At 40.1% G+C, this 14,329-nt stretch overlaps 1 protein-coding gene across 4 annotated transcripts in view; it reads right to left on the reverse strand.

Moving 5' to 3' along the window:
• The window catches only part of DGCR2 (DiGeorge syndrome critical region gene 2), a 66,212-nt gene that overhangs the window by 39,974 nt on the left and 11,909 nt on the right, over positions 1-14,329 (reverse strand). For 2 of the 4 annotated variants that reach the window (XM_077834828.1, XM_077834827.1), the window contains exon 2: positions 8,809-8,841. The exons of the other annotated variants lie outside the window; for them this stretch is intronic. In XM_077834828.1, coding sequence (XP_077690954.1) covers positions 8,809-8,841 — 33 coding nt within the window. The remainder of the gene's footprint in view (positions 1-8,808; positions 8,842-14,329) is intronic. 4 annotated transcript variants of the gene reach the window in all.

Genomic DNA, 14,329 nt, shown 5'->3' on the forward strand with positions numbered 1-14,329 from the left:
TCAGAGATCAGTACTTTTCTTCATTCTAGGAAGGACATGCAAACTGATTAAAGCAATTCCCCAACTTTCTGTACGTTGATTTATGAAAATATGCTGATATCAAAACAAAAGCATCACCTGAAATTGAGAGATTATTCCCCCCACCCACCCACCCAAGTGAGATCACAGAGTACATCCTTATTTCCATTCCTTACAGGTATTCCCAAATAGTTGGTGCTTTGAAAAACAGTTAAAAAAATTAAAACCCACAGATCCCAGTCTATCGGAATGTTTCCAATACCAAGTACAGATTAAGAGGGCCTTTCTAGTCGCTACCTATGAATGAATATTATCCTAAGGTTTGTTCAGTTTTTGCATTACCACTTTTGGGAATACTTATTTGGTTTTTAGAACCAGTGATGATTAATAAAGAGCTTATTATGGTAATTTTTTAAAAAAGCTAGTTATACCTACAGAGATACTACAAATTCTGAATTACTATTATCAAACCATATGTACAACAGGACCTATTCATTTACAATTGCCTATCTAATTTGCAGTTCTTTTGAACACATGGACTCATTGCGAACTAGCTTTCATATCCATGATTGTCTTATCTTCAAAATTTATTAAGATACACTGTGTGGAATTTCTACACAAGTACAGCCTTTAAATGAAACTAACTATATGGGCATATTTACACTATTTCATATCATGGTTTTGCTGCCCTTAAAAAAAATTATAGAAATTAAGACTTCCAAAGCTCTAACCATTCCCTTCTATCAACTACCACAGCATAAGAATTCTGCTGCTCTTTCCATTTTCCTTGAAATATTTTGCAAAGAGATCAATACAAATGACTCGGTCTAAAAGCTGAGTTTAGAGCTGTTCACCTGACTGCAAGATGTCATTAACCTCAGTGGACGCACCTTCATATCACCAGAAGTCCATCTGTCACTGCAATTCAAATCTCTTAAGGAAGGTGACTATATGCCCCTGAATCTCCTGTGTTATAAACAACTTAACCTTTCTGTTTTCCCATTAGTGAACTAGAGTTCTCTCCGTTTATCTAGGTTGGAGAACAGCTGCATTTCCATACTTTCACAATTTTAGGCACAAAACACCCCAAAAACCAAACAGAGTAAAAAACCCTATCTTAACTCTGAAAGATGTGGATTTACAAGGGCTTTTTATGTGACTTTAAGATACAAAATCCTCATTTTTTTAACCTTCAGTTAACATGTATTCTCAACCTGAGCTCCATCTTAATAAAGTTTGTTTTTAAATTAAATAAATTAAATAAGGTTTAATATTATTTTTGTTGTTTTCTTACTGAAATGTATACTGCCAAACTAAACACAAATCAAGGTAGACTTACTTTAGATACCTTGAGCATAAATTCTTACAACATACCAAAGTTTAATGGCTTCTTTATAAGCATCACTTTACCTTACAGAGCACAGGAAGGTTCACATTAGAGCTCGAAAATAAAAATAGGCATATCCTCTTCTTAACACACCACCTACGCAGAACGCACACTCAGGTCACAAAATAGCTAAGAACTCAGACAGACCTGCTAGACTACAACTGCCAACAACATATGGTACAACTAGGCAAGACACTTCTGACCCATTTACAGAATTTTATTCAGTGTGAACATCTCCAACAATCCAAAAACAATGCATGAACCACTTCCAACACCATAAGAAATAATGCAAATACTGAGAAAAGTGAGAATGAAAACTAAGTTTTTCAGAATATAACTATAGCAAGTACCAATTTGTCTCGAAAAAAGAGAGAGGAAAAAGGAGGAGCTGGGAGGAAAGGTGAAGTTTAGATAACCAGAAGGTTTTTGAGATTAAAAATCACAATGGCCACATTTGAAAAATCCAGTTCATATAAGCAGTAGGGCTGAAACTTCCAACTATTCCTATTAATATGTTTATGGTATTATGTCCACACTTCACTAAGTTACTAACATTTTATCATTATAGTGCTGATGTCAGAAATATCTTGTTGCCACTGCAAATGTGGCATTGCATTGGAGACTACGGTAATTTTGTGGATGGAAATGCTGCAGAAATTAAATTTTAAAAAATAAACCCTTTACATTCTAGCCAGCCACAAGTTTCTATCACTCTTAATCTGCACTTGTGGCAGAATTTAATTTGCACTTTATCACATCAGTTTTTTTATTTATAAAATAAATAGTTCTTGAGTAAATTTTGTTTGTTTAAATGCAAACCACACATACAGGTTGTAAATTAAGATATTCTACAGCATTGTAACAAGAGAAATCTCTATCTGACTTGCAGAATCAACAGAATAGGATTATAGGACACTGCATGGGACCAGTTGTAGAGGCAAAAACGGGTGCAATGACAGGAGTAGAAGGAGCAAAAGGGCAATACTAACAGCAAATACCCAAAACATTACTATTTTATGCACAAATAATCCTATACTCAAGAGGCCAAGATAAAAGGATATTGTCATTAGTGGCATTAAACTACTTAAGCAATGCTCAAGTAGTTTATGAGGTCAACAGAAACACTCAATGAATTACAGCCTTAAATGGATCATAAATACACTAAATAATTAGATTTATATAATGGTGCCTTGATTATTCATTTGCTCTATATTCTACACATTCAAGCAAGAAAGGTAAATGATTGCTAATTACATGCCATACCTATCTTCCCAGTGTCAGTACCTCCCTCATTAGACTATTTTTATCACAAATGTGTCTACATTTTAGAGGTCCAAGGGCATGGCTACACTTGCAGATGTAGAGCGCTTTGAGTTAAACCAGCCTTCAGAGAGCACAGTAGGGAAAGCGCTGCAATCTGTCCACACTGACAGCCTCAAGCACACAGGCATGGCCACATTTGCAGCGGCATTGGAAACGGTGCATTGTGGGCAGCTATCCCAGCATGCAAGTGACTGCAATGTGCTTTTCAAATGGGGGGTGGGATGGAGTGTGACACGGAGTGCGTTGTGTGTATGGGGGGGGAGAGTGGGTTTTTGGGGGGGCCGAGAGCATGTCAGCATGCTGTCTCATAAGTTCATACAGCAGCAGACCTCCTACCCTCCGCCCCTCTCTCTCTCACACACAGGATTCCACAGTAATGGTTGCTTTGTCTCGGAGCAGATAAGCAGCCGGCTGTCAGAAACGGAGCTTTCAAAGGGCATATCCACATTCCTGCAGTGATTCCAAAACAATGAGAAGAGTGGCCACTTGACTTAAGGGGATTATGGGACGTTTCGGAGGCTGATCAGAGCGCAGTAATGCAACACCTCGTCCACACTGACGCCCGAGCGTTTCAGCCAAGGCGCAACAAGCATTAATCTTCTCGCTGAGGTGGAGTACCAGCAGCGCTGTAGCCGTGGAGTCAGAGCACTCTAGGTGCCTTGCCAGGGTGGTCGGGGAGTGAGCTAGGGCGCCCGGAGCTGCTTTCATGCGCACTAACTCGCATGTGTAGCCAAGCCCTAAGTACAGAATTTTTTTTAAAGTAAGTTTAAAATAATCAGCTGAACGTATCAATGAATATTTTCTCCAAATGCCAAGCACACTACCAATGCCACATAACAAAATGCTTCCAACTGAAAAAGCAGGAACTGTAGTATGATTTGATTCCATACAAAGTAATTATATTAAAGGAACACAGACTACAAAGTGAAGCATTCAGTACTCAAGAAATGCCCAAAACAAGGTTCCTGTGCAGTCTTAGCTCTGAACCCTTGTTTTCCGACATTTCAGAAGTTTAATGATAAGATCACATTTTTTTCCCCACAGAACTGCTTGATTCACTATGCAGTTGGGACAATAGTGTCCAAATGAAAGCTTTGAAATATTTGTATCTTCCCTTTTTGATGCGTGCCCATGCTTAGCACATTACTGCACATAATCCATTCCTGCACTGACGGAATTCCATCCTCCAGAGGGGGTCTTAACTCCTTCACCTATGTGCCTTCAATCACCGTATAGAATGTGGCAAGATTCCATAAGAAGTTTCTTTACATTCATACTTCTGTTCAGGGTGGACATAACACTGATAAAAATACAATCAGTGAATGGTCAAAGAAGTGGATGTTTTTAAACCCTTACAATATTGACAAACCGCAACCAAATTTCCACTAAACCATTAGGAGATACATCTGTGACCTAGCAGTTAAAGCCATGCCAAATTCCAAGTTTCTGGTAAATACCATTGAAATGCCAGAGCAAGTGTTCAAAATAAAGGTACTAAATACTGTATATATAGTTTTTTAAATGGGAAAAAGGGCACTTCCTTCCACTAGGCATTCTCAAACATGCTAGGGTATCTTAATTCTATTTTTCTAAAGAAAATTTGTTTCTGGGCTGAAATCAAATGTGGCACTTCTGAACCCAAAAAGGGAGGAAAGAGTTACAAACATCTACAATCCTCTAGAATCAAAACGTTTGGACAATCTCAGCTCCACGCATCAATATGTACTGTTTACAGTATTATGAGACAGTTTTTCCAATTACACAACTTATTGGTAAAAAACTGGTATAGAATTAAAGAAAATACCTCCCAAAATTACAAGAGAATTTGTTTGCATTGCAACTTATGTTTCTGCACTTAGGTTGACTTAAAACTCTCTTCATTTTTACACGCACCCTTTCCAATTTACAGTGCTATATACTGTGTTCAAGAACATCAAACCAAGACTTAGACAGAATGCATTGGTTGCCCAGACTGAAATGTTTCCTTTCTAAGAAGGTACTGAGCCAATGGGAAACTGAACACTTGCTCCAAGGTTAGAATTTAAAAGCAAGGCATACATGCAAGGTGTAAGTACTAATCACTAGATTCAAATCAAGAATCCCATCTGACTGACAGCCTATTTCTAGGCCATAACAGCACGAAACTAAATAATGCTTCAGGGAATCTTAGTCCCTTGCTGCAAAGGCCAGAGCAATAATTCACAAGAAACGTAATATAATAAATGTCCCTTGCACCTCTGAAGAATAAATTAAGATTAGCAAAAAGAAGTACAACATCTTTTGACCACCCAGAGCTTTTGTAAAAGGTAATTATGCATCGCATGTATGGAACACATTGATTCAGCTACATTAGGTCATAGTAGGAGACTATGCATACATATCCTACATCATACAGGAGGTCCTTCTGAAGACATGGTAGCAGCTGTTACAACATGTGAATTGCTCCAGGTGTACCTATTTAATCATTGCACACTTTTAAAACCAGTTATTTTTATGTGATTTCTCAAAAAGTGATCCCTCTCATCCCTTATGTATGTGCATGCAATCCGATAATGATTACTAAGAATGGTGGGAGAAGGGACACTAGATATTTTACTTGTCTTCAAAAAACAAACGAAAAAAAACAAAAAACTGTGCTCACCCTGGGGAAATCAAATAAAGCAAGACTGAAACACTAGAAATACCAACTATCCAAGATACAGTATCAATAATGTGCATAATTATGGTAACTGGAAAAAATTCTTCTACTACTGCCCCCCATTCCTCTCAAATCTCCCTCCTTTACAGATCAAGATCGAGTGCTCAGTAAAACATAAAACTGATTAAAGAAGTTCGCTAGTTTTTAGAAGTAATACTTTCCACCATTCAAGTAGAAAAAAATTTATTTTGCATTTAATATCTTGTTGGAGAGGATATAAAAACAAAGTCTATATGTGAGAAAAGTGCTTTATCTCACGAAGCAAGTTCCATTGTTAGCTAAGAAGTAGGGAGAATTCATTCATCCAGTATAGACAGCATAGAAATACCCAGGTAGTCTGTCTTGTGTGCAGAAGGGGGAGATCCACAATTGGCATCTCTATATACCAAATCTAGCCCAATATTTTTACACATTTAAAAACCTCATCTTCCACAAACCTCCAGCCAAAGTGGACTAGATGGGACTTCTAGCTGAAGGAGTTTACCGTTCTCTCTCCTTTTGGGGCTACGCACTACTTTAGCAGTGCTGCTAGGCCATTAAACCCAGGAAGAGAGCTTACAAATTTTTGGAAGGAGATAAAAACAGGGTCAGGATGAATATGGGATGGATTTTTGTATGTAAGGCTTGCTGTTTTAGTTTGCTTTGGAAAGTTTTAGTTGTAAAAAAACTTAACCTAACAGACATCTTTGGGCTAAGTTTCAATCGTTTTCACATAAAATTTGGCATGTGCCAATTGTTGTGTGACCTCAGAAGCACAATTATTATTCCTGCAACATCCTTTTTCTTATAAGAGTCATCAAACACAATCACTGTACTATAATGTGAAATTTAGTAAGTAGCTAAAATTGTTTTGGATGGATTTCTGATGACATTTGTCCTCAAAAAGACAAAAACAGTGCTAGAAATAGCCCATGAAAACAGTTTTAACAGACATCTTTAGTTTGAATTTACTAATAGGACAGAAGGTTCATGAGTGTTTGGTTTTCCCTTAATTTTGAGGATGTGGAAATAGACTTGAAAACACATGAAGCACAAAATCACACCTACATAAAATACCCTCAGAACACTGAATGAAGGGACTGTATAAAGACAGTATTTTTTAAAACATCAAGCCTCAACAACCCTATTAAGTAGTGTATCTTTTTTACAAATGGGTAAACTAAAGAAAAGAAAGGCTATGTTGCCCAATGTTACTTATTAACTCTGTGGTCTTGGGGGAACCAGGGCACAGTACCTAGCCTTTCTGACTCACAAAAGACCTTCCCCCCCGCCTCTGCTTGAGCCAAAGGCGATCAGAAGACAGACTTACAAAAAGCAATGAAAAGGTAGTGGGAGACACACCTAAACCCCTCTGGACAAGGGTGACAGGATTAAGGAAACTCCCTTAGCCTCATTTGCAATCGAAGATGGGACAGGGAGGGCATGTCCATTAGAATACAGAATGGAGAACAGAGATTCCAAGGCAAGAACTGCACTGGACTATGGGACCAGAAAAGCAGTGCATGATGGGGAATCTCCGCTCCAGATGTTAATGAACTCATGCCTGCACACACCCAGCTCAGTAGTTATCAGATCCATTCTAGTAATAAATCCTTTATTGGTATCCAAGATACTGAAGCTGCCTAATTGCGTTGTGAGCTCCCTCGAAGGAACACTGCCCACAGCCAGGAATGAGTAGTTCCTATTGTCTAGCTTGAAAAAAAACAAAACACAACAACTTTGGTATACTCCCTTGAGACACCAGTTTACGCGCCAACAAATCTAGTGTTCTCACTTGAACCATTTTTCTTTCCCTACAAAAGTCCCTACCCAAGCTCAAGTAAGTGCTCTGATGCCTGGATCCAAAATCTGCAGTTCCATAGTACGACTTCATCTTCTCCTGACTGATCATGCTGGGGGCGCTGCCTGTCTCCAGCACTGCACTCAGCACTCAGCTACCACCACCATCTGGGACCCCTGATCGATTCAAGCTTCACGGAGTGGTGAGAACCCAGCTCTCTCTCTCTTTCTCTAGGTATAGCCTTCTGACCCAGACCTGTGAGATCGGTTACAACTGAGTTTTCTAAACCTGACTTTATAATCAAATTTAAGTTAGATTTAATATTATAACTGTGTGTTTGTTTGGCTCCCCTTGTATGGTTATTACCTGGCAATAAATAACTTTCATGATTAAGCTGGTTGCTTCTCTCTCCCCCTCCTTCATCACCCCCCCCCCCCCTCGAAGGTGTTTTTTGGCTTCCCCATTCACTCTGCAGCAACGCTCCTCGTACCTAAGTTAAAGATCTCTGCAGAGCCCAAAAATCCTATGGGGTTTGCTCATCAAGTGGGTTACTACCAGAACAATTGTAACGCGAAAGTGGGGATAGGGACGTGCTGAACCTGGGGCACGAGGGCGGCAGCGTGGAAGTGCTGCTTGACCCAGCCTGCTGAGTCCAGGGGCATAGAAGGGGGGCAGACTGAAAGTGCTGCTCGACCCAGCCTGCATAGGAGGGGTCAGCTTGGGAGTGCGATTAATCCAGTCCTCTCAGACGCGCTGGGTTAATGTGTGTGTGTTGGTCTGATTCCGGAGCTGGCAGAACCCAGCCCTGGGGAACCTAGGTCCTGCAGGATAGCTCCACTGGGAGGGAACTTGCAGAAGGGAGAAGTAGAGCTCGGTATGAGAACACAAGTGACACAAGCAGTACGCTGATAGAATTACAGAAACAACCTCCAACGCAATAAATGATCAGAGGGGTAGCCGTGTTCGTCTGGATCTGTAAAAGCGGCAGAGTCCTGTGGCACCTTATAGCCTAACAGACGTATTGAAGCATAAGCTTTTGTGGGTGAATACCCACTTCATTGGGTAAAAGCCTATTCTCCAATACGTCTGTCAGTCTATAAGGTGCCACAGGACTCTTTGCCCCTAATAAATGAGCATACTCCAAGATAATGGACAAATCTGGTAACACCAAGGTCAGAGTTCAAGTCAGCAACGGCTGGAAACAGAACCAATGAGTCCTGGCTACCAGTTCCATACTCACTACAAAGCCACATTTCCTCCTTATCAATCACCACTATGGCTTTTCAATTCATCAGCATACTTCTAAATAGAACAAACTCTGTCCTTTAGACAATATCAATGTTCCTCAGGTGTGGTAGTACATTTTCTGGAATGGCAACAGTTTATCAATAGCTGTGAGATGACCAATGGGGTAAGTATGAGGGGTGAGGTAGACAGGAAGTGGAAAAAATGAATTTGGAATATTGATTTAGTTTTCAAGTCAGTTATAAAAGGAAAACATGGAACCCAATATTAAACTTCAAAAGCCTAATGAGTCCAAAAAGAGACAGCCTGTTGAGTCAATGTATTAAGTAATATAATCTGTCCAAATGAGACACTCACCTGAAAGAAGTCTTGCCAGAGTTAGTCGTGAACCTGTAATTTGAAATTTAAAAGAAAACTTACAAAACAGTTGGAAACGTAATTGAACACACACCAGAAATAAAAGGATAACACTGTCAGTTAGTTTAAACAATATAATTTACACAAGATGGTAGGAAATTTTTATCTCCCTCAACCAAGTACTACTTTTCAAGTCAACGACGCACAGTAGAAAATTTAGGATCCAGTTTATGTAATCCAATCACCAGCATCTCATTTCTCAAACTCTAGGTCTTTATGTGAGAGGAAAGAACTTGTAGCAGGAACTGGGTCACAGTTCCACATTAGCAAGTTCTTGGAATTCATGGACAATAAAAAGATCATTTTGTTTAATCCAAAACGTGGTACAGTTTCACAAATTTCATACAGTAAATTAATACCTTTCCTCAGTTACAAATACAGTATTTTGGGCCGCAAGAGGCCTTTTGTATCATCTGATTTGAGCCTTCTGCACTTTGTAGGACATTTTCCCCACATTATTCTTACTAGACGGAAGCCTGAACATTAAAAGGTCACGTCCTTAATCACAATTCTCAAGAACACACATTCTGGTTAGCTCAATCAGTTACTTGTATTTTCCAGTTTAGTTCATATGTATTTTAAGTTGTTTGAATGGCAGGAGCACTATCTGCTCTTTAGTGAATAAGTACTTAACTCCAGATCATCTTCCCCCTTCCATTGTACAGGTGCTGTGGGGAACTGCTAGAAAAGAATGTTTGCTTGGAGATAGCTTTATTTGGGGAAAAGGTAGGTAATCACACCCATGGCTCATAGGACTTGTTTGCCAGCCAGTCAAGGGAGTGTATACTTTCTAATATTACATTATTTTACTAATTATAAACACTATCTCTGGCAGAAGAGATATGAGACTACGAGCTCTACTAGTTCTAAAAATCTTGGACATGGTGATCAGAAAAAATCTGTTCAATTCATTAACTACGGATTATACTTCCTCTGCTTAAAAAAAATCACTTTTAAATACAAAACATTTTGATAAACCTACTTTTTTTTAAAATGTAGCTAGCACATTTAAGGTAGATTTTAAAAAACAATTCTGATATGATGTTTGTGTGCATTTTTTATTGAATTCCAATTTCTATTCGAGTGCAGGTGGTTGACACAAATCATGAGTAAAAAAATTAATCTAGTAAAGAAATGTGTCATTCACCATCTTCTAACATTAGAAAAACAAGCTATATAATTGCTGAAATAAGTGTGTATATATAGTATATCCTCTTGGTTAGCAAGAGGTACCAAATTTAGTGTGAAGGCTTTTTTGGGGGAGGGAGGCAATTATTTTAATGATTACCAACCATGAGAATCAACCTTTCATTATGAAAATACTTAAGTATACTCCATTTCAAAAATGCACTAGTAATCAATAAGCAGAATTGTCTTGCAGCCTTCTGGTAATTTCCTTTTAAAGAATGATACACCATATACCCGAGTGCTATAAAGTCTTAGATCAACATACACACACACTTTTAGATCTTTTTTTAATTGTTTCCAGTAGGAAGGGGTCATTCACAACAGACAGGCAGAGAATGAAGAAACTTTTGGGACCAGACTCTCAGCTCTGCCTCTTAAATTTGGAGGAACTATTTGCACCTTTGGGACAAATTAAACACTAGCTCTCCACTAACCTGGTCCCCTCAAGGTTACTCTGGACCCTATGTTGGTACCATCAGCCCCGAGCATGACAAACAGGGATCATTTGGGCACAGGGACATTAATTTTTCCCCAATTTCTGACAGTGTTTTCCACAAAAGCGGTTTGTTGCAAACACCTCTGAAAGACAGCCAGAGAAAGTGGAGAGCTATAGATTACTCAGAGGGCACCAAAACATACTATTTTACTGACTGATTGCAGTATGTTCAGAATTGACATATGTAGAAGATATATGCACTGTAGGATAGCCATTTTTTCCCCTAACCACTCAATTCTATTCTAAGAGTCAATCCAGTGCACTTCAGATGCAGCCAAACTTGTTCCTATAACCAGCTATAACTGATGGTACTTAGTCATTTTTGCTAGGTAAAGAATAACTCCAACAGAAGCATAGGGACTCCACAGCAGAATACAATAACTAGTCAGAAAAGAGCAATAACCACGGGCCACATCAGGAAGGAGAGGGGGGTTGGATGGGGCAGGGGTTCCATGGGCGGTCAGGGGACAGGGAGAAGGGGTGGTTGGATGGTGCAGGGGTCCCAGGGGGCAAGTCAGGAATGAGAGGAGGGGTTCGATGGGGCAGCAGGGAGCAGTGGATGGGGGGGGGGGGCCTGGCCACGCCTGGCTGCTTGGGGAGACACAGCCTCCCCTAACCAGCCCTCCATACAATTTTGGAAACCCGATGTGGCCCTCAGGCCAAAAAGTTTTCCCACCCCGGTACAGATCTTTGCAAATTTGTCTCTGAAGAAATGGAAAATTTAATTCCAAAATATTAGGTGAATAGCATGTGTGTAAAAATCAGAGATTAAGGAAATACGGAGTACATTCAAATGAGACATGATTTACAAAATTCCATCAAGTGAACTACCAAAGCAGTCCAAGCTAACTCTTAGTAATCATACAATATTAAACACTTTCAGAGTTTATTAGGAACATTGGTGAGCAAACCCATTTGCTTCCTCAAGGGAAGAGATGTTTCTAGTCTGCAGGGGAAAAAAAAAAAAAAAAAAAAGACAGGAGAAAATTAAAAAGCCTTTAGCAAATATTGGAGCACATGTTTAGACTTAAAGCATGTGAGAAGCCCAAATAAATTCAACAGGACTACTCAAGAGTTTAAGGTTAGGCCCTAAATCAGGGCATGAGCTAGCCCAGAAGTCTAATGACAAGTGAAATCACGGATTTCAAACCTACTCTATGGAATCATCAGTAGTTTAAACCACTAAAACTATTCCCAACTTCCAAAGCCAAAAGGACATTCTAATACTGAACAGGTGTAAATTGTAAGAATACCTCATACAAAATCCCGAACAGTATTAAACCTACATCTAAAACAGTGGTTTTCAACCTGTGGTCTGCAGATCCCTGGGGTTCCACTGACTGTGTCTAAGATTTCCAAAGGGGTCCGCACCTCCATTCAACTGTCAGTAGCATGCAGAAACTTTTCCCTGGTTTGCTCAGGGATTTAAGCTATCAATTTCTTTAAAGCAGAGGTTCTCAAATTGTGGTCCGCAGAAAAGCTCCATTCAGGTGGCCTGCAGATAGTTCCCTCTAAGATGCATGCCTGGGTGGCCACACACAAGAGAATGAAGGGCCATCCACCTAATTAGTGGAGCCAAGCAGGCTCTGGCTGCCAGGAAGAGATGGCCCTCCTTCCCAACCTCAGCTCTGTGGAGGGGAGGGACTCCCTTCCTTCCCAGCCCCAGCTTATGGGCTGCTGCAGCAGGGGAGTGCACATCCATCGCATTAGAAAGGTAAGACTACTGATATTAAAATATGAGTTGTGTGCTTTTATTTGTAGAACAAAAAAAGTTAATTAAGGGTTTTTTTATATAGCGCTTTTATCCAAAGCGCTTTACAGTAGTTAGCTAATGGTACAAACATTTGGAAAGATCGTTAAGCGATCCGCCAAGACCCTCAGCAATTTTCAAGTAGTCCATGAAAAAAAAAAAAAAAGTTTGTATGTTGGCCAAACTGGACAGTCTCTATGTAAAAGAATAAAGGGACACAAATTAGATGTCAAGAATTATATCATTCAAAAACCAGTCAGAGAACACTTCAATCTCTTTGGTCACGCGATTACAGACCAAAAAACTGGCAATTCAACAAAAAAAACCTTCAAAAACAGACTCCAATGAGAGACTGCTGAATTGGAATTAATTTGCAAACTGGATACAATTAACTTAGGCTAGAATAAAGACTGGGAGTGGATGTGTCATTACACAAAGTAAAACTATTTCCCCATGTTTATTTCCCCTCCTACTGTTCTGGTAAACTGCTGGAAATAGCCCACCTTGATTATCACTACAAAAGGTCCCCCCCATCCCCGCCCCCGCACAGCTCTCCTGCTGGTAAAAAGAAAAAGAGTACTTGTGGCACCTTAGAGACTAACCAATTTATTTGAGCATAAGCTTTCGTGAGTCACAGCTCACTTCATCAGATGCACAAAGTTGAAAACACAGTGAGGATATTTTTATACACACAGACCATGAAAAAATGGGTGTTTATCACTACAAAAGGTTCTCTCTCCCCTCACCCCACTCTCCTGCTGGTAATAGCTTATCTAAAGTGATCACTCTCCTTACAATGTGTATGATAATCACGGTGGGCCATTTCCAGCACAAATCCAGGGTATAACAAGGACGTCTGAGGAACAGTGGGGGGAGGAGGGGAAAAGGAAAGGAATAAACAAGGGGAAATAGGTTACTTTTTATAATGACTCAGCCACTCCCAGTCTCTATTCAAGCCTAAATTAATTGTATCCAATTTGCAAATTAATTCCAATTCAGCAGTCTCTCGTTGGAGTCTGTTTCGGAAGTTTTTCTGTTGTAATATTGCAACTTTCATGTCTGTAATCGCGTGACCAGAGAGATTGAAGTGTTCTCCGACTGGTTTATGAATGTTATAATTCTTGACATCTGATTTGTGTCCATTTATTCTTTTACGTAGAGACTGTCCAGTTTGACCAATGTACATGGCAAAGGGGCATTGCTGGCACATGATGGCATATATCACATTGGTAGATGTGCAGGTGAACGAGCCTCTGACAGTGTGGCCGATGTGATTAGGCCCTGTGATGGTGTCCCCTGAACAGATATGTGGGCACAGTTGGCAACAGGCTTTGTTGCGAGGATAGGTTCCTGGGTTAGTGGTTCTGTTGTGTGGTATGTGGTTGCTGGTGAGTATTTGCTTCAGGTTGGGGGGCTGTCTGTAGGCAAGGACTGGCCTGTCTCCCAAGATTTGTGAGAGTGATGGGTCGTCCTTCAGGATAGGTTGTGGATCCTTGATAATGCGTTGGAGGGGTTTTAGTTGGGGGCTGAAGGTGACGGCTAGTGGCGTTTTGTTATTTTCTTTGTTAGGCCTGTCCTGTAGTAGGTGACTTCTGGGTACTCTTCTAGCTCTGTCAATTTGTTTCTTCACTTCCGCAGGTGGGTATTGTAGTTGTAAGAATGCTTGATAGAGATCTTGTAGGTGTTTGTCTCTGTCTGAGGGGTTGGAGCAAATGCGGTTGTATCGTAAACCTTGGCTGTAGACAATGGATCGTGTGGTGTGGTCAGGGTGAAAGCTGGAGGCATGTAGGTAGGAATAGCGGTCAGTAGGTTTCCGGTATAGGGTATAAAAACATCCTCACTGTATTTTCCACTTTGTGCATCCGATGAAGTGAGCTGTGGCTCACGAAAGCTTATGCTCAAATAAATTTGTTAGTCTCTAAGGTGCCACAAGTACTCCTTTTCTTTTTGCGAATACAGACTAACACGGCTGTTACTCTGAAACCTGCTGGTAATAGCTCACCCTTTCCTGATCACTCTTGTTACAG

This window comes from Eretmochelys imbricata, chromosome 15 (assembly GCF_965152235.1).
Source record: "Eretmochelys imbricata isolate rEreImb1 chromosome 15, rEreImb1.hap1, whole genome shotgun sequence".
Classification (NCBI taxonomy): Eukaryota; Metazoa; Chordata; order Testudines; family Cheloniidae; genus Eretmochelys; species Eretmochelys imbricata.